Below are 23,521 nucleotides of genomic sequence, written 5' to 3'. Positions count from 1 at the left end.
TGGTGAGTTTTTTTTTTAGGGCAGGAACAACTCAAAAATGGGTGTTTATGACAGTGATTTTCCAAAAGGCCTAAAAACTGTCTACACAGATGTATGTGAAACTCATGTCCTTAAGAAATGAGGGTGGGCGGCTATCAAAGAACTGACATCATCCTTGATCAATCTACAGTTTGCTGAAGCCTCATCAGAAATGGTCTCAATGGAATGGTGGGTGTCAATGGCAAATTACACAAAAACTGGGCTCAAAAGTGCCAAAAGGTTTTGGAGAGATAGAAAAGCATATAATGGAACAACATCAGTCATAGATTGGCCTCCCCAGAACCCAGACTTCATCAATATTGAAGAATTGTGGGACCATCTTGACAGAGATTGGATCACAAAGCAGACAAAAAAACAAAACAAAACAAAAACCTTCAAGAAGTCTACTCTTTAAGACTACTTTGCGAAATTAGAAGAAGGCTTGCCTTTGTGGTGGAATAAAGGTGCTTATGACAAATACTGAGTTTTAAGCTTTTAAGCGACTTTTTTATTAAAAATTGTACAGAATTGGTTTTGGCTTGTATATGTTTATCTTTGGACATTTCAATAAATCACTGCACCCATTTGCAATCTTCCTAGCAAACTATAAAGAAATGGGGGTGGCTTTTGGACAGTACTGTGAAAAATGAAAAAATAGAAACAGTGAAAAAGAACGGAGAAACTCCACAATCAAAAGAAAGAGCGGAAAGTGGAAGCAGAACATTTGGAGAAAAACGAGAACACTGGCGAGAGGAGGTGTGGCAAGAAGAGGATGAGCTAGGAGCTGACTGATAACTATAATCACATAAAACAAACTTTCCTGTAAAATCCTTTGCATGTGCAGAATGTGTGAGACTGTGTGAAGTGGTTCACTTATGCAAAGACAAGCTATACACAGACGTCACACTTTGGCAGTGGCTTGAGCCAACCTTCTTGGCAAAGAATGTGTCAATCTGGCCAACAGAAGGGAAGAGAGGGAGGAAATGAAGAGAAAAAAACAGAAAGAAGGTACAGGAAAATGGTTTTGCAATTTCATTCTGTCCTTGTGTAAATGATGTGATTGTGTGTGGACACATTTCTCCTAGCGTGTGAGTACAAGGGGACTCAACTTCATTTCAAGATCAAGCACAAAAAATAAGACATGAATTTTTTCTGCTTCATGTATCAGTGCAATTAGCAATAAATTGCGTATTGCAAACATTAGTACATCAGATTTATGCCTTGAGAAAGGAAACTCATAGAAATCCAAATTCTTACCTATAGAAGTTGTGGCTGGAACTGGCTCTTTGGACACTGCAAAGATATTCACAGTCATAAATGAAAAAAAAAGTGCTCAGTTATGAATAGCATTCAATTCAATGTAAAATTAAAAGACAGATAGACAGATAGTGTGTGAGGATGTGTGTGTACCTGAGTAGTAGGAATTCAGCAGGGATTTGCTCTGCAGCATCTTGCTTCCTTGCACTGAGAAGGAGCAGGGAGAAGGAGAAGCTGGGAAGGAGACAGAAAGGTGAAAAGAAGGTGAAAAAAAGAATTCAAAACAATAAAAACGGAGGAAGATGAAAAAGAGAGAGAAGGAGATTAGGGTGGACAAGGAGAAGTAAATGTAGACAGGAAAGAGCAAAAAATATATATAAAATGAAAAGTTGTACAGTGAAAGTTTTAAATGAAACAAGCATAAGAGTAAGAAAGTGAAACATGCAACATGAGAAGGAGAAGAGGTACAGGAATCAGGAGGTTGAAAAAGAAGAGAGTCAGGTTTGATAAGAAAAGAAAAGGAAAAACAAAATATCATAGGACATGAAATTAAAAAAAATAATCCACATAAAGACAGATCAGTATCCTATATTCAGCAGTTCAGGGGGCAACTCAATAAAACTAATGGCACCATTATAGTTAACAATATTAAATTTTGAGGATAACAGGACTTATATTCCAATAATTGTGCACTAAAATCTGGTGTAAAAACGAAACCAAAAAAGACCAATGGATAGGAAGATCACAATTTGTTTTAGGAAACACAATATAAGCATTCTGTAGGATTTATAATACTATACCAATGATATGTCAGTTTTGATTAAAACAACAGAAGTCATTGATAAGAAGTCAGGGAAATTGTAAACACAGTACTTGCATGTGCTAATTTGACCCTTCCTGCCTTAGGTGCCACCCTTTTTGTAGAGCTGACTCTAATCAGCAATTAAGAGAGTACTTAAGGTGAGAGAGAAAGGTAAGGTCTAAAGCAGGGGTGGGAAGCTCCAGGCCTCAAGGGCCAGTGGCCGGTGGCTGTGTATTCCTGCTTTGTTGAAAGCAGTGTGTTTTGGTCATTTAGCTTTTTGCCTTTCTTTTCAGTTTAGTGAACAACTCCTGGGTTTTGTATTGTTTTTTCTTTTTTTTAAAGGTGATAGCCGCTTCTCCGTCTCTTTTAGTTTAATTAGTAATAGAAATTAATAAAAGCCTTTAATTTAACAATTTTGCCTCCCTGTCTCATTATTTTTCAACCTGGACACGTTTTGTTACTTTCACACATCCCTTGGAAAGTAACAATATTATTCATGTAATTTGTCACTTATTAGTTGACAATTACATATGTCTCCTAGAAATACACAGAAATATGAACGGTGAGCTCTGGACACACAGTTTAACTCCAAATGAGAGTGACAGATCTGTCTCAGTATACCCTTAAATCCAGTGCATAATAGCTCAGTGCCAAACATTTTATGCCTTTATGTGAGATGCCAGCAGCACTGACAAAACTTCAGTATTTAATGCCCTTGAAATGATAAATTGGCTGAAAGTAGGACTCCAGAACAAAACAAGAACCATGAGCATTTGTTGAAGTGACTTAAGCTTGCATCTATCGTCACTTTTATGGTTATCGGAGATACAGATGGAACAAAAGCATTACAGTGCACTTTTTTAGTTTACTGAGTTTTAGTTTACTGAAATTCTGTAGCATTCTGTCTCATCAAGGTGGTTAGTCAAAATTGCTATTGCCAGTTCAAATTGGCCACCATGGGAATAAAGTCAATCAACCAAAGCTGAAAGTAGTTTAGGAGATATGTCATTGGTAATAAATGTGACTGACGTACTTGGTTTATTAAACAGTGACTAAAAGCTATAAGTCCTTGCACATACACTTTACCTCTCACATATACACATACCTCTAGGGTTCTATAAATAAATGATATCTGGGATAGACAGAGGCCCACATATAAACAAATACAATAAGACAAAACCTAAGGGGAGTGCTGGGAAACTGACAGTTTCATATCATATGCTACCTAGCCTGTTCAATAATCCACATTATATGCCATAGCTAACCTACACATATTTATCTCTTAAGACCTGTATGCATATGGATGCACATGTTTATGCCCACTTAAAGGTAACTGTTCTTTGTCTGTAGCAACTTGGCTCATTTACATGTTAGCATAGACATCACTTATGAATGTGTTAGTTTTTTACTATCTGTGAATTTTGATGGTCTAAAGTGAAAAGGTTCCTTTTATGTTCACTGAGCAGATCACAAGATAATGTGCATTTGTTTTCCATCTTTTCCTCTCTCACGCCGTTTTTTTTTTTTTTTTTCATCTCTACTTTGTTGCAGTTTCTCTTATTTTGATTTGTTTCCCACACACATTCCATTTGTATTGTTTACTTAAGCATACAGTAGTTATATATTATATTTGTAATTAGTGCTAGTGTCAGATTCCATCCATCTTCCAGGGGGCTGGAGTGAGTAGAGCGAGAGGCAGGGTCTGGGCTCACACAAAGAGACAGACAAACATTCACAATCACATACACACCAAGAGGATATTTAGAATCACCTGAGCCCACTAATGGCATGTCTTTGGACTATGGAAGAAACCTGGGATAGCAAACCCACAGAGACACGAGAAGAACTCCACAACGTTTTTTTTAAACACAACAACAACAACAAAAAAAACCTCTGCTGTCATTTTGCGGTTTCAAATGGGTAAGGTGGTTTCAGGAATCATCTCTTACTTTAGGAATATTGCTGATAACCAGATTACTATGTAATAATGAAACACCAAGAACAGATTCTATAACCAATGTGTGATATTCTCTCTTCCCAAATAAAAAGGAATAGTGTTTATTTAGAAAAAGCGGCAGTAGACTAATGTCCTAAAAAAATGGATGGATGATGAATGCCCATTAAGCACACATGCGCGCACACACACACACACACACACACACACACCACCAAACATCCATTCACCCGTCCCAGCTAATTGTTATTCAAACTATGATACTCTGTTTGCTGTAACGTTTTCTGATACAATGGCCCAATTTCTCTACTGCTGATTATTTAAGTTTCGTCTTCTCTCTCCATTGTCCTCTTTCCTCTGCCTGTTCTCTAGTCTCTTCCCTCTGCTCTCCTCTCCTAATACCCCCACATAACATATTTTCTCCTCTTCTATGATAAAATCCCTCACGTCTCATGTGTACCGGCACTGTATGCTAATGTGCCGGAGAAAGAAGCTCAACTTTAATACAGTGAGGAGTGTACCTGCATACAAAAAGAAATCTGCTTTGGCAGCAATGTCCTGTGAAGTAAGCTGGTGACTGGGTGAAAACACAATAACACAAAAAGGTTATTTGCCCTGTGAGGGTCCATTTCCGCAAATATTATTGGGTCCCCTATCTTGTGTCAGCATTTTTCTCTGTCTCATTAAGACTGAGCTTGAATTGGTGACTATGGTGTGTGTGTGTGTGTGTGTGTGTGTGTGTGTGTGTGTGTGTGTCCAATTTCTTTATTTCTTTTTCAAATATTCACAAGACACTGTAAGCAGAGAACAAAAAGAGAGAATGAATCATATTTTTATACGTGTAACCTTGACAAAGTTTTGTACAATCTTTCCAAAGCTCACAATGGGCAAAGTCAAGTCTCTTTTACATATCCAAATTTTCATTTCACATTTACTGAAAAATTGCATAAAGAAATTCAGTTTCAATGCTCAAATTTTGTTTGGCTACAGGGAAGGTCTAGTAAGTTCTCAAGAAGCACAAGATGTCAAGCTTCTGTCTTATACATTCAAAAAACATAAACATATTTATAGACCTAGGGTAGTTGTTTCTAATTGAAGAAAGGGAATTACAGTTTGGTCCATAAGTTTTTGTTTAATAACACATTTCTTTGTATTTATTGACTCTGTGCAATGACTGCCAGATAGACATCACCAAATGCTATTTCTGCCTTTGAGATACTCTGACTGGTCTTTAGTGCATCCACCATCAGATGCTGCTTTTTTATGGGTCTTTCTGCCTTCAGTTTCCAGCTTCCAGATCAGGCCACTCACTTGGCCATTTAAAAGTATCCCATTTCTCTTCCTTGAGAAAATCTTTGGTTGTATTTGCATTATGGTTTAGATCATTATCTGTTTACACTGAGGTGCTTTCTGATCGGTTTTTCAGCATTTGGCTGAATCTGAGCAGAGTATAGCCATGTACGTAGACTTTAGAATTCATCGTGCTACTTTCATCACCAGTTAGATTATCAATGAATACTAATAACACGGTTCCAGTGACACCCATACATGCCACAGCATGCCTCCACCCACCAGATAATGTGCTATGCATTGGGTTGGTATGATTCCACTCTGTTATTGGGTTTTTCACTCTAATGATGGGCTTCTTCACTTGCATAAACATCTCTTTGGACATTATACTGAAACAGCTACTAAATGCAAGTTAAAAAGTTGGAATCAACTGTAGAAGGTTTTTGTGTGTTTTTTTTTTAAATATTTTTCTCTTTCTCTTATATATTATATATCTTAACTTGTTATAAAGTAATGAGGAAACAAGCCTCACCTGGCCATAAAAACATTTAAGTCAATTGTCAAATTACTTTTGAGCCTTTGAAAAAGTGAGACTGTGTACGAATGGCTGCAATTCTTAAACAATTAATCCAAAGCATGTGTTAATCCCTTGAATTAAAGCTGCCCTTCAATGTCATCTGATGAATTGTTTTAAGGTGTCAGTAAACTGGCAAAATTACAAAAAAATCATTGTCATTGTCCAAAGACTTGTGGACTTATGGCTGATAAAACATTAAATGTCAAGATGAAGGTTAGCTCCTTTTTCTATATGTTGCAAATGCAAAAACTAATTGCAAGGTATATTTGAAGGCAAGTAACCTGTCAAAATTAAAACATCACCTGCTAATTTTACAGTATATATAGGTCCTACACTCCAGATAAAAGTGGTCTGCTTTAAGTATTTTCAGTACAAAAACATTATTTTACGTCAAAACTGCAGCACGGACAGTTAGAAAAAGAGTGCAGGCAATTACGTCCAGCATTAGCTTGGTACTTAGTCCCTCTTCACCATCCCTGGCTTTCAGTGGTCAAGCACTCCCAAAAGGCCAGCATGACATTTTCAAGTGAAAATGCCCTCCTGAGAGGTCTTGTCTAATTACATCAGAATCACACACAGTTTTACAAAAAGCTGGGACTACTCCCCAACAAATCAAGGCCTAGTTGAAATGTGTGGAATATGCTGTGAAAGAGGATATGTACACTTATATTGTACTTGTATAAAGCACCACATAAAGGGAAAAAATAGAGAGCTCAGCTGAAAATTCTTAAAACAGCACTAAGTACGATGGAGGCTAGTGAAGCAGCACAACACACTATGGGTGAAAGACGGCCATATGGAGAGTTTTATTATAAAAATGAAATGTCCACTATTTGAATAAATGAATGTGACAAAATGATTAATGGTACAGAGTCCTAGCATATGCATATTTTAGGGAGTGACAAGGGGAAAAGAAACTTTATAATGTGAAAGTTAACTTTCAGAGAAACAGCAAATTATTTCAATCTGTGGGGTTTTTGTTATTTTTTCTTAACACTTTCCAGAAAGAATACAATGTCTCACAGACATGTTGTGTATTCTTGATAATTCTTGGTATACAATTGGAAAGGACAATGTAGTATTATATTTTCTTGTAAAAAAAAACCCATTATGGTGCCATTTACAGCTGATATCTTCTGGATGCACCTTAGGGCTAGAACTGCGGAGCATTTTGACTTACTGAACCCATTGAGGTCCTGGTTGGAGGTGGAAAAGGGGTCATCTTTGTGTAAGGTGCTGACTTTAGTGGTGCTCTTATCAGCTGTGGTGACCGGACCCATCTCCCTCTGCTGAGTGGAGCTGCTAGCAGTTTCCTTCTGCTTTTTTGCCAACTTTCTATAGAGGTTCAAAAACATAAAAACAAGGATACACAAAGATGAATTATTCACATACAGAAATGCATGCAATTCCTTACATCCACATGCAGTGCGTAAACACAAAGGCACATATGCAAAGAAATATTCTTTACGGAACAACAATACTCTTTGGAAGATGAGTTATGGTGAGAACACTAAGAAAAGAGAACATTTTCTTTATTATATGCTGTGACTTGAAACAAAAGAGAATAAATGGCAATATAAGAATGAACAGTGAGTTCTGTGCGCTATAGTGTAGTCAGAGACACATTTCACAGCAAATATTATATAAAACATATATTTTTTATACTATATGTCAAAATGACAAGGAATATCATTTTGATGATGTATAATGAGTAGTTAAACCCAATCAGGAAGTAAACATGTGCATCTGCATCATCTTTTTAAAAGGTGTGTTTTACCAGTTTACACCAACAATAAAAAAAAGTTTCTCCATATCATCATTCTAAGGGGCTGTTTCCTGTTGAAAAATGATCAAACTGCATAAAAAAGTATGTTTTAAAAATGGCCTATGTATGTATAGAAAAGCCTTAGAAATTACAGGGTAAGCTGTTATTTTGTCCTCTCTTATATTACTACAGCAAGGGGAAAAATACAGGTGATATGATTCAATGTGGAGAGGCTGACATTCAGTACTTCCGGAACATGTGGGGCTTCTAAAGTGACTATATATAATGGTAAGGGTAGTTATGCAGTGACTGCTGATGAGATGCCCCTTGAGTGTGAATGTATCCTTTGATATTTTTTCTTCCACTTATCTGCCACAACGCCCATCTGTTGGCCATTTTGCATAGACTATTTTGAGTTTTGCCTGAACCTTCAGTTTTAGGTCCGCTGAGAGACCAGATGGTAGAAGTGACAGAAAACCATTACAATCTGACATTGTCCAGTAGATTCACCAGAACTAACGGAAATATCAAGATAAAGCGTATTTTTACTATCATATTCTATACAAGGAGGAGGGCACGATAATATGGTGGTTAGTACTGTAACCTCAAAGCAAGAAGGTTTCTGGTTTGAACCCAAGCTTGGCCCTTGTTGTGTGGAGTTTGCTGTGTGGGTTTCCTCCTGTTATGCCGGCTTACTGCCACAGTCCAAAAACTGCTTAAATTCATAGAATAAAGCACTATATAAAATTTAATACAAAATTAAATACAGAATTAAATACAAAATTTTGTTGATGACTTATAAATCGCTGAACGGTCAGGCTCCAGAATATCTGTCTGACTTACTGCAGCCTTATATGCACCCTAGAGCTCTAAGATCAAGTGACCTCTTGCTCTTGGCCACTTCTAAGTCGAGGCTGGTTCACAGAGGTGACCGGGCATTTGTGGTTGTGGCGCCAAAAATGTGGAATGATTTACCTCTCCACTTTAGCAAGGCCCCAACCGTCAGTCTTTTCAAATCCCATCTTAAAACACATTTTTACTCATTGGCTTTCAACACCACATGAGAGTTACCTATCTATCCACTTGGTCATCTGTTACCAGGTACTTGTTGTTGATGTTATTTGTTACTGTGTAATTTTTTTTTATTATCTTTGTACAGCACTTTAATAACAACAAAATGTTGGCCAAATTTGCTATATAAATAAAGTAAAGTAAAAGTAAAGTATATAACTGTACGGTTAAATGCGGCTTATTGCCTAAATGTTTTGACTAGTCAGTAAGACAAGAAAAGTGATATTAGTGCCAGTCCATTCCGTTTATCTTCTAAAAACTGCTCTCAAAAAATGACTGACGAACACAGAAGTGATAATTAACGTGCTACTTTTAAATATCAGTGTGACATATTGTTCTCTAGATACAGAACAGCTCGACAGTGTGACTTAAATAAGCTCTGCAGTTTGACTCATCTCTATATGAGGAAACTCTGGGCTTGGACATCACCTTGACTAGACAGCTGTGTCCAAATCCTGACCACTCTCCAGACTTTGTGTGTCATTAGGGGCCCACAAGGCTTGTCAAATTTTAAAGTGTGAAAAAGGCTAAAAACATGTAGTCTCATTTTGCCTGGATTTAAAAGACAAGAGCTTCACTATCGGAATAATTGGATACCAAAGGCTACAGAACATTAAATTATAAAATCAGAAAATATGATTTCGCAGTGTATGTTGTATTTTGCAAGCATTTGCCTTTAAATGCCCATGAACAATCGGTTCACATGAAGTAAAACAATAATACTGTTATTTAAAACAAAAAACAAACAAGTGCATTTTGTTGATGTTAAATATGCTTAAATTGTATGAATCATTGTGCATTTCAATTAAATGCACTGTATATTACTGGAAGTACTTATAATTAAAATTGAATAACTAAATGGTACATGGGTCAATCTGTATAAACTGAGAACAGTCTATTCATGGGAGAGTAGCCAGCTCTTCATTACCTGCTTGATTTGGATGATAACAGAACTTGGATGCCAATAGGCTCAGCAGAATAGCAGCCCTTTAATGTAGAAGTGTACCTTTTTATATTCTTTTGATATAAAAAATAACCTTGTGGATGTGCTTTAAACCACAATTTAATGGAATTTACTTTCAAATCATAGGTCCAAGTGATCTACTAAAAGAAACCTGTAAATTGTCTACACTCGTAAAAGAACCTTTTAATCTTGCAAAACACTTACAGAGTGTGATACAGTGGAACCCCGGCTTATGAAAACCCCATTTAACGAAAAATTCAAGTTACGAAGGCACTTAACGGCAATATTTCTGCCCGTGGTACAGCAAAATGCCCGCGTAACGAAATAGATAAAATAAAAAATTTAAAAAAATTACATTAAATTCCATAATGTTATGTACATGTACACGTACGTATGTATGCATGCATACGTATGCTTTCTTCAACCTCCGCCACCTCCTCCTCCACCAAGAACTTCGTCTTCAGCCAGCATCGCCTCACTCAAAAGGCGAAAGACCCTCTGGAACAAATTAATTTCGTAAGTCGGGGTTCCACTGTATTTATTAAACTACTCACGTCAAATACTTACTGAAGAAGCTGCTACATGAGGTGTTCACCTGCAGTCAGGAGTCATATCCAAGGACACTTTGCCATGAAGAGGGACCAGGGATAATACACCCCACCCTGTAATTACTGGACAACCAAGTCTACCACCTGAGCCACAGACTTACCACACTGTTTGCTTTTAGATCCTAAAAAGGATACCTTTTTTTTTTTTTTAGCATATTCTTTTATCCAATAGTGTCTTAAAAAGACAGCAGAAATGACTCCATGCCATGTCACTGCTTCCACCATGGCTGACAGATGATATTGTATGCTTCAGATCATGAGCCATTACTTTCCTTCTTCATACATTTCTCCTCATATATTTCTCAGTGTTTTCTAATTGGCACCTTAGTTTGCAAATGATCAACAAACTCTATCATTAATATGTATTTCAAAATAGAGTAAATATAAATAAATTTTGCAGATTTGTCCTATAAAATTCGTCATACTTCTTTCTCTGAGTTTTTGAGGAGAAAAACCTCCTCCAGAATCCACCAACACAACTTTCTGCTTACTTTAAGTATCTGACATCTAGTCACGAATGGTATACAGTGGGCTGTGTACAAGAAATGGTTATAATAGTTGGATGTGTATGTGTGTTGTTGTTTCTATGAGTAAACACTTGATCTCCTTGATATCTGTGTATGCACTGCAGGTGCTGGACATTCAGTGTTTTTGGCTGTGTCTAAGTGTTACATGTGTCTGTTGTATTGGACTGTTGGTGTACACTGGGCAGTGCGTGGGTGTGTTCCTAAGTGACTTATCACGAATCCGCCTAATACGCCTGCTTACACGTGTCTCTGGAAAAACTGCAGTGTCTTGCACAGTCACTCTAAAAGGCAAATAGAGAAAACACAATGTCACTCATACCTATAGTGAATAATCGTGGGTCTCTTAACACTTACTTGCTACAGGATTGTTTCACTACTATATGTTGTTAGTGAGACATGAAATTAAAACTATGTACTCCAAAAATATGCCAATAAACATCCAAAGGACACACTGAATCTGTTTCTTGGCTAAACAGCATCTAGAAAACATGAATTTAAAAAAATTGTTGTTTGTGTGTGTGTGTGTGTGTGTGTGTGTGTGTGTGTGTGTGTGTGTGTGTGCGTGTGTGTGTGTGTGCGTGTGTGTGTGTGTGCGTGTGTGTGTGTGTGTGTGGCATTTGTTAAGCCCACTAAGGGTCAGGAAGCAATAAGCGTGAGGTCAAAAGCGAAGGCAAGATCCCTTTTCATCCCCATGATTCCATTGGCTGACAGAATTATACTAACAATAATGTTTGTTTGTGACTGAGAGAGATATGTAGAGATATGAAATTAAAGCAGTAAACACATTATAGTGTGCGTGTGTGTGGATACATAGCAAGGAGGCCTGGCCCAGATCTGGTATCAAGCCGGCACTGCTGGCTGACTTCTGGCATGATAAGACGTATGTCATCCAGATATAGGCCAGGCCTGGCATAGATGGCGCTGTCTGTGTAATGGCATGCCATGTCTAGCTCGATTGTAGTTTGGTTCATGTGGCCCAGGCCCATAGAAAACAGGTCTGGCCCGGATCTGGCATTAAGCTGGCACTTCAGACTGACTGGTGTCATGGCAGAGTGTATGTCAACCAGATGTGCGCCATGTCTGGCAATGATGCCACTGTTTATGCGATGGCATGCCATATCTGGCTCGATTGTGGTTTGGGTTATGTGGCCCAGGCTCATGGAAAACAGGTCTAGCCTGGATCTGGCATCAAGCTGGCACTTCTTACTGACCCTATGTCATGGCAGAGTGTATGTCAACCAGATGTGTGCCAGGTCTGGCAATGATGGCACTATTTATGTTCCTATTTTCCTATTTTAGTTAGAAGACCCAAATGCCATGTTGCAATACTATACTGCTATGGTAGCCAACGTTTTAAATGCAGGTTTGACAGGTTTGTGAGTGTACACTTTATCCAAAACCCTAGTGACGGTTTACTCATCTTTGCCAGTGGGTGGCTGTAGCTCAGGAGGTAGAGCAGGTCACCTACTGATCAGAAGGCTAGTGGTTCGATCCCTGACTCCTCCAGTCCGCATGTCAAGAGTGTGAATGTGTACGAATGTAGTTAGGAAGCACTCAGTTTAGAAAAAGTGTGTGAATGTGGCATGTTGTATAGAGCACTTTGAGTAATCTGGGAGACTAGAAAAGCGCTATATAAGAGTCAGTCCATTCACTGCGTTTCGTCATGTTCTGGCACATGTTGTTATTACATGGCTTGATTAAGTGTACACATTAGGCTGACATCTGGGGCCAGAGCTGAAACTGTTCTGGGCCAGCACAGGGCCAGCAGTGTCAAAGAATGACGGCCCTTTGGTGGCCCAGATCAGGTTTGCCAGAGGTAGTCCACACATGGGCCAGCACAGGACCATCAGTGTGACTGCAACTGGCCTTGTGTGGGCCAGATCCGGGCCACCAAAGGGCCGTCATTGTTTGCGGTATGTGGGCCATGTGTAAGCACATTGTGTGGGCCAGATCCAGGCCATACCAATTTTGCTGTGTGTGTGTGTGTGTGTGTGTGTGTGTGTGTGTGTGTGTGTGTGTGTGTGTGTGTGTGTGTTTTTGAAAGCCTGGGATCAGATGATGAGCTGTAGTTGCCCTTAAGCACTTAAGCCAGGGAGAGAAAAGACAGAGAAGTACAAATCAAAGACAGATGATAAGCCAGAGACAGAGCAGAGGTGAAAAGTGAAAATAAGAAAGGAGGAAGACGAATGAAACAGCTCAACAATAAAGAGGCAATAAATAAAAAACAACAACATAAAAAACAAACGAGAGAGTGAGATGAACGATGTTAGAAAGAAAATTTTCAGGAGAACTACAAGAGAAAAGAAGGAATGACCTTACAAAGTTTCTCCCATAATCATTTCTTTCCATCAACTCCAGGTTCAACCTTGCTATGCTCCACACCAATTTATAGGCGACAGAGCCTCAAAACCTCCTGTGTGATTGGAGCTTAGAGTGGCCTATTCCTGACTATCTGACTGCACTTTGACAGAAAAGTGGGCAGAGATGAAGAGAAAGAGGAAGAGGAGAGCAAAGAAAGTCAAATAAAAAAAACTGAAGAGAAGGAGAAAAAAAATAAGAAACGGGAAGTTGAGGAGAAAAATCAAAGGAAAATAAAACCGGGATAGAGGTGGAAGATGAAGAAAGCGACAGAAGTAGAAACAATGCAGCAAAAGCAGGAATAGAGTGGAAGGAGAAGTAAAAGCAAAAGACAAAAACCTGTAACTTGTAGTGTGTGTAAGGCTTCCCCACTCTCCTCCCCGCTCTTTCACCAAACCTCGACCTAGCACACATTCATACCAATAATGGACTCATTTAAATGACAAATTCCTTGCATATTCTAAGTGGCACTGAGCACGACATAATCCTTCTTTAATGAATGTCACGGCGGCAGTTCATTAAGTACTAAGGTTACCCTGCCGGGGTGCAACCACGGCAAAAATCATGGATTTCTTTGTGGCCAGAGCGACATTAATTGTAGGCTGTTTGATAGGTTGATAATGAGAGATGTTTGGCAGAAATTTCTTTTTTTGTGTGTGAGTGTGAGAAAAGATACATTATAATAGAGAGACATGAGATGAGATGAAATGAGGTGAGTCAATGCATCAGTAGATATGGTCAGGAAAAATTTTTATTCTTTCTTATTTGATGTGTTAACCTGAGCACTTGATGGGTCCATTTCCAAAATGCTGTATATGTAAAATTCATTACCAAATATCATTACCAAAACTCATTGCTAATTATATAATAAAATAAAAAAGTTGCTATCCAGGGAGTTAAAGTTTATCTGAAGCTCAGGAGGTAGAGCAGGTCATCTACTGATAGGAAGGTGTGTGGTTTGCTCCCTGGCTCCCCCACTGTGCATGCCAAATATCCTTGGGCAAGATACTAGCCCCAAGTTGCTCTTCGATGCATCCATCGAAGTATGAATGCGTGTAAAATGCTTGTGTAAATGGGTGAATGTGGCATGTTGTATAAAGCGCTTTGAGTGCTCCAGAACAGTAGTAATCCTCTAAGATATAAGAATCACTCCATTTACCAGTATATTGTTTTCATGATAAGTAAGACCATTTATTTGAAATCAAAACGGTAATGCAGTACAGCTGTTTCCTTCCTTCCTTCACCTTTTAGACTCCCATGTCTATATTTCAGTAGCAGAGTTACTGTTTTGACTCCATGGAGGAGATCGCTGACACATAGAAAGATAATGGCCAAAAATGTTTAAAAGCACCTTGTCCATTCTTATTCACGTTTTTGTGGAAATGATTCATTCTTCAATTTTCAGAAAGCAAACTCTGAACTGAATTTATTTCATGGCAGCAAGTATGGCTTGTTGATACAAACTCATGCCAAGAGAATTGCATTCATTTTAGTTGAAGCTTGGCAAGTGATCACGGCAACCTCAAGGCGTCCAGTCAAACATGGGAGACGCCATTTGTTTCTTTTGTTGAGTGAGAACTTCTGTATTATGGCTAGAATGGCGTCAGCCATTTGGTTGGCAACTAGATAGCTCAAATATCCTCGAGCCATCCCCAGCCAGTGCTGAAGTCAGACAGGCAGTCAGTCACTTCAGGATGACAGCAGTAGCTCCAGAGGAGGCTGCAGGCGAAGCCCAAACAAACTTTCATCTGCGTATCACAGGATTTAGAGACAGACCCAGCAAGGGAGGGAGAGATTGAGGGATATAAAGAGAGGTGAAGAGAGAGATAGAGGTTGAAAAGACAGAGAGTGAACCAAAACACACAAACACACACTATAGGCAATGTTCCCTCTAAGCTGCACGCGTGCGCAATTTCACACTGCTGGCACGGTCTCTGCGCACAGAAAATCTGTGTTGCGCACAAACAAAAAAAATCTAACCTGAATTGAAATTAAAATGAATACTTTAACAATTCTGTTTTGCAGTGTTAGTCAGTAAGTGACTGGCTGCTCCCGTATGGGATTAGAACGATGCCACCTTATCCCATAGTCCAGCCAATAATGCGATTCACGTTTGTATATACGCAGCTAATCAATGTCGTTGACAGGCTATGACAGCGTCCTTATGTGCCGACACCGGTGTTTTAGCTAGCAAAGCGGCTGATGTGGAGTGAAGCCACGTTAATGACAACGTGTACAACCATTGGAGATGTGAGCAGTACAGACGGAACAATTGACGGAAAAAGTGTGGACTTTATACCAGTTTTTAAATTGTGTTGATAGGCCACGTAAAACCAGAGTTATGATAAAAAAATATGCAATGTTTGGTTTTCTTCCTGAATACTATCGTTGTTTATATTAACACAACGGTAGAAACAGAAAAAAACTGCGTTTTATAAGGAAAACGCTCGAAAGCACTCTCCACCTGTGAGCAAAAACAAAACTGAAAAAAAAACCCCACCCTTTCCTATTGGTCGAAAAATGTACCATGTCGACCAATCAAAAAATGATATGGCAACATGGCATTTAGTTGTTGACGTTTTAGGAGTGACGGTGGTGTTTTGAGATGTGAGAGATTTGCGACGTTTAGCACAAATCTTGTGTAGTTAGTGTGTAGTAGTCAATAGTTTTGTTGTGTGTGGCAGAACAATGAGGCGACTGCTGAATGTTACAGGTGTTACAGGAGTGATACATCTCCTGTTGTCAGGCCTGCAGGTATCAGGCTGTTGTTCTCCTTTATCTCATAGTGGACAGAAATTATGTTTTGGAGTGGCACAAATAATTTGTGTGGCATCAAATTTGATGCAGAACAGCTGATTGTTCTGTAAATAGTTTGAAATGTTTATTTAAAAAAAAGCCTTGGCTGCATTTTTAGGTAAAGAGCTGCAAAAAACTTTGTTGTTTGCGTAACTCAGTTACTTGTTTGAAGAAGTAACTATATAATTAATTGCCCAACATTGGTCATTATATGCTGTATTTTGCAGACAGAGTTACAGGACTCTCTCCCAGCCCACAGACTCATACTCATAATACAAGTCAGAGCAAATAATAATAATAATAATAATAATAATAATAATAATAATAAAGTGTGTTTTCAAAATTGGAGTTCAAGTTATTTTTACTGCCAATAGTGTTAACATACTACACGGGTCATGAACAAGATTTTTTTAAATTTTCATTGTAAGTGGGCTAAAGCAGTTAATTAAAAGTAGTCTAACATAAATGTAAATGCTGTAATTTGATTATTTTAATAAACCATGTAACTTGGATGGATTCGATGCTGGCGTGACCACAGTGCACATGTCTGCTGTTGCTCACAGTGGTCCAAGGGATCGCTCAGGGAGTTTGTGTGTTCGCTCAGACACATGAAAAATTAGAGGGAACATTGACTACAGGATTACAGGAGTCTTGTGCAAATTTAAATCCCCTTCTCATCTAACAGTAAACCTCCTTCGGCTATAACTGTGCATCTATATATATATATATATATATATGGGTGAGACTGTCTGTGTATTACAGCCAATTTTTAAAAACGGGAAAAAATGTATGTGTATTTTCATCTTCTAATTATTAATTACCCCTTTACTACATATTTAGTTGTCAAATGTTATGTTTATTTGTATGTTTCCATTAGGGCTGGGGGATATGGCCTCAAATCCATATCGCGGTATAATTTGAAGCATGTGCGGTAATGATATATATCGCGTTATATTCTTTTCTTCTGTATACCATATTTTACGCACTATAAGGCGCATTTAAAATCCTTTAATTTTCTCAAAAATCGACATATAGCGCTTTACTAGTCCCTAAGGACCCCAAAGCACTTTACACATTCTGTCATCCACCCATTCACACACAGGTGATGGCAAGCTACATTGTAGCCACAGTCGCCCTGGGGCGCACTGAGGCGAGGCTGCCGGACAGTGGCGCCACCGGGCCCTCTGATCACCACCAATAGGGAACGGGTGAAGTGTCTTGTACAAGGACACAACGACCAAGACTGTCCGAGCCGGGGCTCGAACCAGCAACCTTCCAATTACAAGACGAACTGCCAACTCTTGAGCCACGAACGCCCCATAGATTTAGTACAACTTTGGTAGGCTACGAAGCTGCACCACTTGATGGATTGTCAGAGCATTACGGCTACCGTAGTCAGGAGCCTCACGAAGTAATCTAGGTCCAAAACTCTGTCTGCTTCTGTCTCTGGTTATATTCATATCGTTTCTACCGTATACCGTTTATACCACCCACCCCTAGTTTCGATCATATCTTTTCTGCTTGTAATTGTATTTAAATTATGGCATTTTTGGTCTTTAGAGGTACTGATAGTTATAGTCAAAAGAAAAATGCCAAGAACTATATTAGGTTTGTTTGAGAGAGACTTTTATCAAAGTCAAATATTTCATATAAATCAAGGTCTTAATGCATTTGTGTCTATGTGTAATAATCCAAACTGTCATGTATGGACATTCCTTGAGTTTATGCTTACTCTGTCAGTCTGTGTGTGAGCTGTACATTTGTCCAAGGCTGTTATTGTGGTGTGTTGGTGTATGATTTTGACTATTGTTACAAGGATTATTCTTAAGATGTCTGCTTGTGTCTCCACTGACATATTTATATGAGATTCAGCATGGCAGGTCATGCTCATTTTTTCTATGCTGAGACAAATTAAACACTGTCACGAGTGTGCAAAAGCAGAGAAACCACAGTGATGGCTGCTGTCTTTCTAATTGTGCCAGTTTCATACTATAAAAAAGCAATTTCCAGTGGGTCAACAAGCCTCAGGGGGGCTGTTTTAAAAAGAAGTGTTGGTATATGATGACTTTTCTACTCAGTTAGGAGCCTGCTGGAGATCTGGAGGAAATTTTCAAATGCTTTGAAGACAGCTGCAGAAGTGAAGAGTTTTAGAAATTCTCAGCAAGGATTTGTGCAGGAGCTTGGGGCAACAGCGTGCATGTCACTGTGCAGGTATACTGGTGTGTGTGCGTGTGTGTGCGCCTGTACGTGCTTCTGCGTGTATGAACAGACAGCTATAATAGTGCCTCATTAGAACTGGTTAATAAGGAAATAGCCACTTGGTAGAGAAGATAATAGTGAATTACATTGACCTTTTAGGATGAAAACACTTTAAGAGACGGGCCGTGCAAACAATGCAGATGAAGTCTGGCTGAAATTTACCCTCACTGCCAAACTCACGCTGTAGTTAGTTCAGCCACCCAAAAATATATACTCAACAATGAGAAGAAGTCTTTTGATAAGGAGTACATATTTTGTATAGTGTTACTATTACATTAATTACACTATTACATTTGGTTAGTCAGTATAGCAGGTGAATCTAACTTGTGAATGTAAAGCAGAATGGTCAGAAGTATTAGACTTCCTACATTCCAGATATTTAATAGCAAAGCTATTTGAGGGCAGTTACTATGCAAAATGTACATACACAGTAAACTGAGGTTAAAATGTATATATCTCCTTTAAGTGAACTTAATATTGATATTACACTTTCCCCAATCTTTTTCTAATATGTCACATGCAGTTTATGTCACATGTAGTAAAGATTAAATGAATGAATACATTTTTTACCTAACATTTGTTTTTCCTAGCAGCTAAAGAGGGTCAGTATTTCTAATATGGCAGCGTAACACTGTAAATAATGTTGTATCTCTCCTGTGTTGCTGCAATTTTATTGGCAAGCTACCAAGTGCCTGCTTTTATCTCGCTCTAGACTTATGTTCAAGCCAAATAACATTATTGTGACTGCACGCTGCAGTGTTTGTGTACCAACCATCAAATAAGAATTTGTCTTTGGCAGGTAATAAAGTAGACATTTTATCATGCAGTGCAAATGACAAGCTGGCTCTTAAAAATAAATAAATATGAAAGATTGATTCTACTATAACCATTTTTCTGAAAGCTGTGATGGCTTAGAGGATTTAAATGTTTTGATAATTAAATACTTTATACTTAAATTTAGATACAGGTTTAACAGTATACATGAAAAAGGACAAAAATGTAACAACTCAAAAGGTAGCGATAAAAAAAAGAGTAATGGACTGAGAAAGGAATTTTTCTGATGTGAAATCTCTACTTACAGGTAATAAGAGTAGGAATAAGCATGTCTTCTGAAGCATGGTGAGGTGAGGCCGATGATGACAACAGAGCAAAACCCAGAAGAAGGACAAACACATTGGATTAGTTCATGAGTTAAATGAAAATGTAATTCTGACTGTATTTATTTTAAATTGATAAACTACCTGTTTTTCTTTCAACTATTTTCCCCAACCTACCTGTACAACCTGCCTGTCTGAATCCTAAATTTGCTTTTCTATGTGTCCTCATCTGAAAACATTTGCTGTCATTTAAATTTGTTTTTACAGATGCTGAATGGGTTATTTTTTGCTAACTATTAAGTATGTATTAGTACATCTAGTTGCTGACGCATATAATTAATTTTTCTCTACTGCATGTTGGATTAATATGTTTTGCCTTCGCAAAATCTCAAGAAAAAAGTTCATGCTGAGGCATAACAGACCATCTAAGGAATATTCTAGAGTGATGTCCAAAGATATATTTGGTTAAAAAAAAGCTTCATTGTAAGTCAGCTGTGAACCGGCCAGCAGTCAATCAAATAAATTGGATAAGAAGATCTATGACTTGTGAAATGATTACTTCACTCACCCAAAAAATTATACTTTTTTCATAAGAGCTTTACCAGGTCATTAACTTTAGAAGATAAAAACACATTTATTAATCCATCATTCAGTCTTGTACCCTGATGTTAAAACTTTAACTTTCACCCACACTATCAAATTATTAACTGAATGACTTTTTCTTTATAAAATTTGAAAATTAGATAAAAGAAATAAAACAAAGCAGTTTCAATATACAAATCATTCTATTAATAGGAAATAGTCGCATTGGACTTTCGACAACTCCAGTTAAGGAACTACTGAGCAATATTAGAATCTGACCAAGGTGTATGATTTGTGGGTAGTTGAAAGAAGTAGCATGGTACTTCAGAAAGAAGTACATTCATTTTGTGTTGTAGTACACATTCTACAGTAAACAAAAACAAATGTATGTCCAGTACTTAATTAGATATATTTTTAAATATTAAAAAAAATAGTTCAAATTCCAAATAGAGCTAGTCTTCAACACAGGTCTTACTTTGCTGACAGCATTAATGACCTACAACTTTTATTCAATGTAGCATATGCTAATGTGCTAGCAATGGGCTCTGGTCTCCATTAATTTAACAGGGACTCAGGGGTATATCATGGTCTATGCTGTCATTATGTTATATATAACTGAATGGCATGCCCTGAAATATATTTTTTAACCTGTAGGTTTTTCAATACGGCATGAATACTTAATTTTGGTTTACAGGCGAAAAGAAAAGTAAATACAAATACACCACTGATGCCTCCATCACCATTTGGCAGGTAAGTAGATGAGATAGATCGAATGAGAAGTGACAAAACAAACCCAAAGGGAGAGGATGGAAACTGGAAGAGTAACACACAGAAGCAAGGAGGTAAAGGTTGAATGAGTGTGGTTTGTAGCAATAATATCTGTATAAGGCCATAATTTTACTCTGGATTGTGTTTAAAATCGTTAATCACAGAATATGTACTAATTATATCTGAAATTTAATGAATTGCAAGACTAGTGAAAGTAATAATAAAAATCAAATTAATATTAAAAGGACCAACATGTCAAAGCTAAGCCAAGAAAATCTTTAACCTTTTACATTTTTTCTTCTCCTTTATCTTGTTTTTGATAATAAAGCCACAGGTTTATTCCACTGCACTGTACTTGACTAATATGACATATCCATATGTGTATCAGTGTGTGTGTGTGTGTGTGTGTATGCTCGTTCTGCTACTTCCTCAATGGTTTGTTGGTAACTTTGCCCCCCAGCATACATCCTTCACCTATGAGTGGCCAGAGATCGGGATCTCATAATATGTCTGGACACACAACACACACAAACATACACACTCATACTTCATCAGACTGAGTTGTTATAGCACGGGAAAGTCAAGCACAGTTCAGAAGGATCAATATTTCCATTCCACTTTACAGAGGAGCACACCTTACACAACTACTGCAGACTGCTTCAATCAGTCAATCTATCTGATATGCCATCTTAATTACTTACATAATATGAATTTTGTAAATGCTGACAAAATACTTACTATAGCTTTTCATGTGACAGAGAAGTTACTGGCCGTTAGTAGGGCCCCCTTTGTTTTGTTCTCATTCTGTCCGTTTTATTGTTCTATTCTTCTCCTTCTGCTCCTGTTTTTCATCTTCTGATAATAATGTGAATGATAAAATAAATAAATAAATAAGACAAAAAAAAAGACTAACAAGAGAAGCATAGAGACTCTATAGTACTTCCTACCCCTCTCCCCAAAAAACACATTTCTAACACTAATAACACATTTATAAAATGACATGGTTGGATAAAATGGGTTAGCTAGCCAGATATAATAACAGTTACCAGCCTGGAGGGGCTACTTTGCTATATTTAAGGGCAGTAAAAAAGTATAGAAGATATAGCGAAGGCAGCAGAGATGGAATGAAAAATCATTTGTAATCAACAGAAGAGCTATTTTTGAGTTCTGGGTGCACACTTCAACACTATTGTAAGGGAACGAGCTGAGGCAAAAATAATGTTTTCAGGGCTCGCAAAATTTCAAAATCCCTGGTAGCCCTTCGGGCAGGCACTCGTCGGTTTTTGGTAGCCCAAAATAAATTTAAGTAGCCCGAATAAAAAAAAAAAAAGAGGACAATTTTTTGATTGATGTTTTGTTTCCTTTACAATATTATACTTTAATGTATAATATTGTAAAGGAAACAAAACATCAGTCTAAAAATATTTAAAACACAAATTACAACAACAAATTACAATCATCAACTCAAATATTTGGTTCTAATTGAACAGAAATTTCTATGGACTTGCAAGAACTGTGTAGAACATGAATCAGTCTGTGTCAGATCCTGAATTTGAAATTTCCACTGAAATCACGGGTAAGAGGCAAGTGGAACCAAGATCTAGGCCATTTGCTTTTTGAAGTTTGCAAAGACTGCTAAATTTTGCCAATGGTAGTTCACTCTTTGCAACATAGCACGCTGTTCTAAACAGCTTTTTCAGGACTTCTTGTTATGCTTGGTTTATTTTTAGTATGTTTTTTGCAATTGGTGTTTGTTCTGGGAAAGATACTGCAGACTGAGCAATAATGCATTTCTTGCATTTCTCATGGGTTCTGATGGGGTCTTTCTTAAAATGACTGGTCCCAGTAACAAAGGCGCTCGTCGACTCAGAAATCGAGGGAAACTCACAACACACCCGGCAGAACATTATGTTATTTAGCTCGTCATATTCCAGCCACATAAATTCTTTTGTCCATGAAACCAAAAAAGCTGCGCTTTCCTTTTGCCTCATAGTCTGATTTGTCATAACTTTTCCGTTTTGTGGTAGGCTTTTCTTTGGCTGCCCCTTCTTCACCCTGACCTGTCTTGTTTGGCTCTGCAGAACTAAAATACCTGCGTAAATCCATCTGCTTTTACACACGTACTTACATAACGATCAGCAATTCTCTGCGCAATCAACCTCTATCACATGTTTAAGCTTGCTGCAGGAGATTTCACTTGTCATGTTTGATAGTAAGCTAACGATTGATAAGACGATGCCAGAGGAATTGGTGCGCAATTAATCTGTGACTTACCAATCAGTGCTGCTGCTCTCTATACACAGTTCGCGCGATCGCAAAGTGAAAGTAAAAGCAAAAAACAAGCGCAAATTCAAACGCGATTTCAATGTGTCACATATTGACAGTGGCTCATCGATGCCGATGACATAATTACTAAGCTACATTTGCGAAAGAATGCAAAAGCATTGACATATCTTTCCTTCCTATGATAGCCCGACGGGCAGGGCGGAAATGGATTTTGGTAGCCCGACTGGAAAAATCGCTAGCCCCGGGACGTCGGGCTAGCGATTTTGCGAGCCCTGGTTTTACTCAATGCTTACACATATTTTTACATGAAGATAGAATAAATCTGCCACAGCCTTTGAAAGCAAATGTAGTTTGCTTTAAACCAGCGCTTCATAGCTTTGTTGTGGAAACATTAGTGCAACTGAGAAAAGTGTTGATGAAACTGGTATTACATCAAACCACAAATCAATATCTACACCCAATTCTAATGTCAATCCCCAAACAAAGAACTGCCCTTAAGCAGAGCTTTGCAAAAATGTGGAAAAAGGTCCTCACTTTTCCAA

General features: G+C 38.0%; 1 protein-coding gene across 12 annotated transcripts in view; it reads right to left on the bottom strand.

The window, feature by feature from the left end:
- The window catches only part of ptprt (protein tyrosine phosphatase receptor type T), a 304,970-nt gene that overhangs the window by 63,909 nt on the left and 217,540 nt on the right, over positions 1-23,521 (bottom strand). For 7 of the 12 annotated variants that reach the window (XM_063473699.1, XM_063473701.1, XM_063473705.1 and 4 more), the window contains 3 exons: positions 7,079-7,233; positions 1,429-1,509; positions 1,276-1,311 (listed from right to left, as the gene is read on the bottom strand). In XM_063473699.1, the coding sequence (XP_063329769.1) occupies positions 1,276-1,311; positions 1,429-1,509; positions 7,079-7,233 (272 nt within the window). Of the gene's footprint in view, positions 1-1,275; positions 1,312-1,428; positions 1,510-7,078; positions 7,234-19,325; positions 19,356-23,521 lie in introns of all 12 variants that reach the window. The other 5 variants (XM_063473709.1, XM_063473700.1, XM_063473707.1 and 2 more) reach the window with 2 other exon arrangements.

Source organism: Pelmatolapia mariae, linkage group LG5, assembly GCF_036321145.2.
Source record: "Pelmatolapia mariae isolate MD_Pm_ZW linkage group LG5, Pm_UMD_F_2, whole genome shotgun sequence".
NCBI classification, from domain to species: Eukaryota; Metazoa; Chordata; class Actinopteri; order Cichliformes; family Cichlidae; genus Pelmatolapia; species Pelmatolapia mariae.
This window is presented reverse-complemented; position numbering and strand designations above follow the sequence as displayed.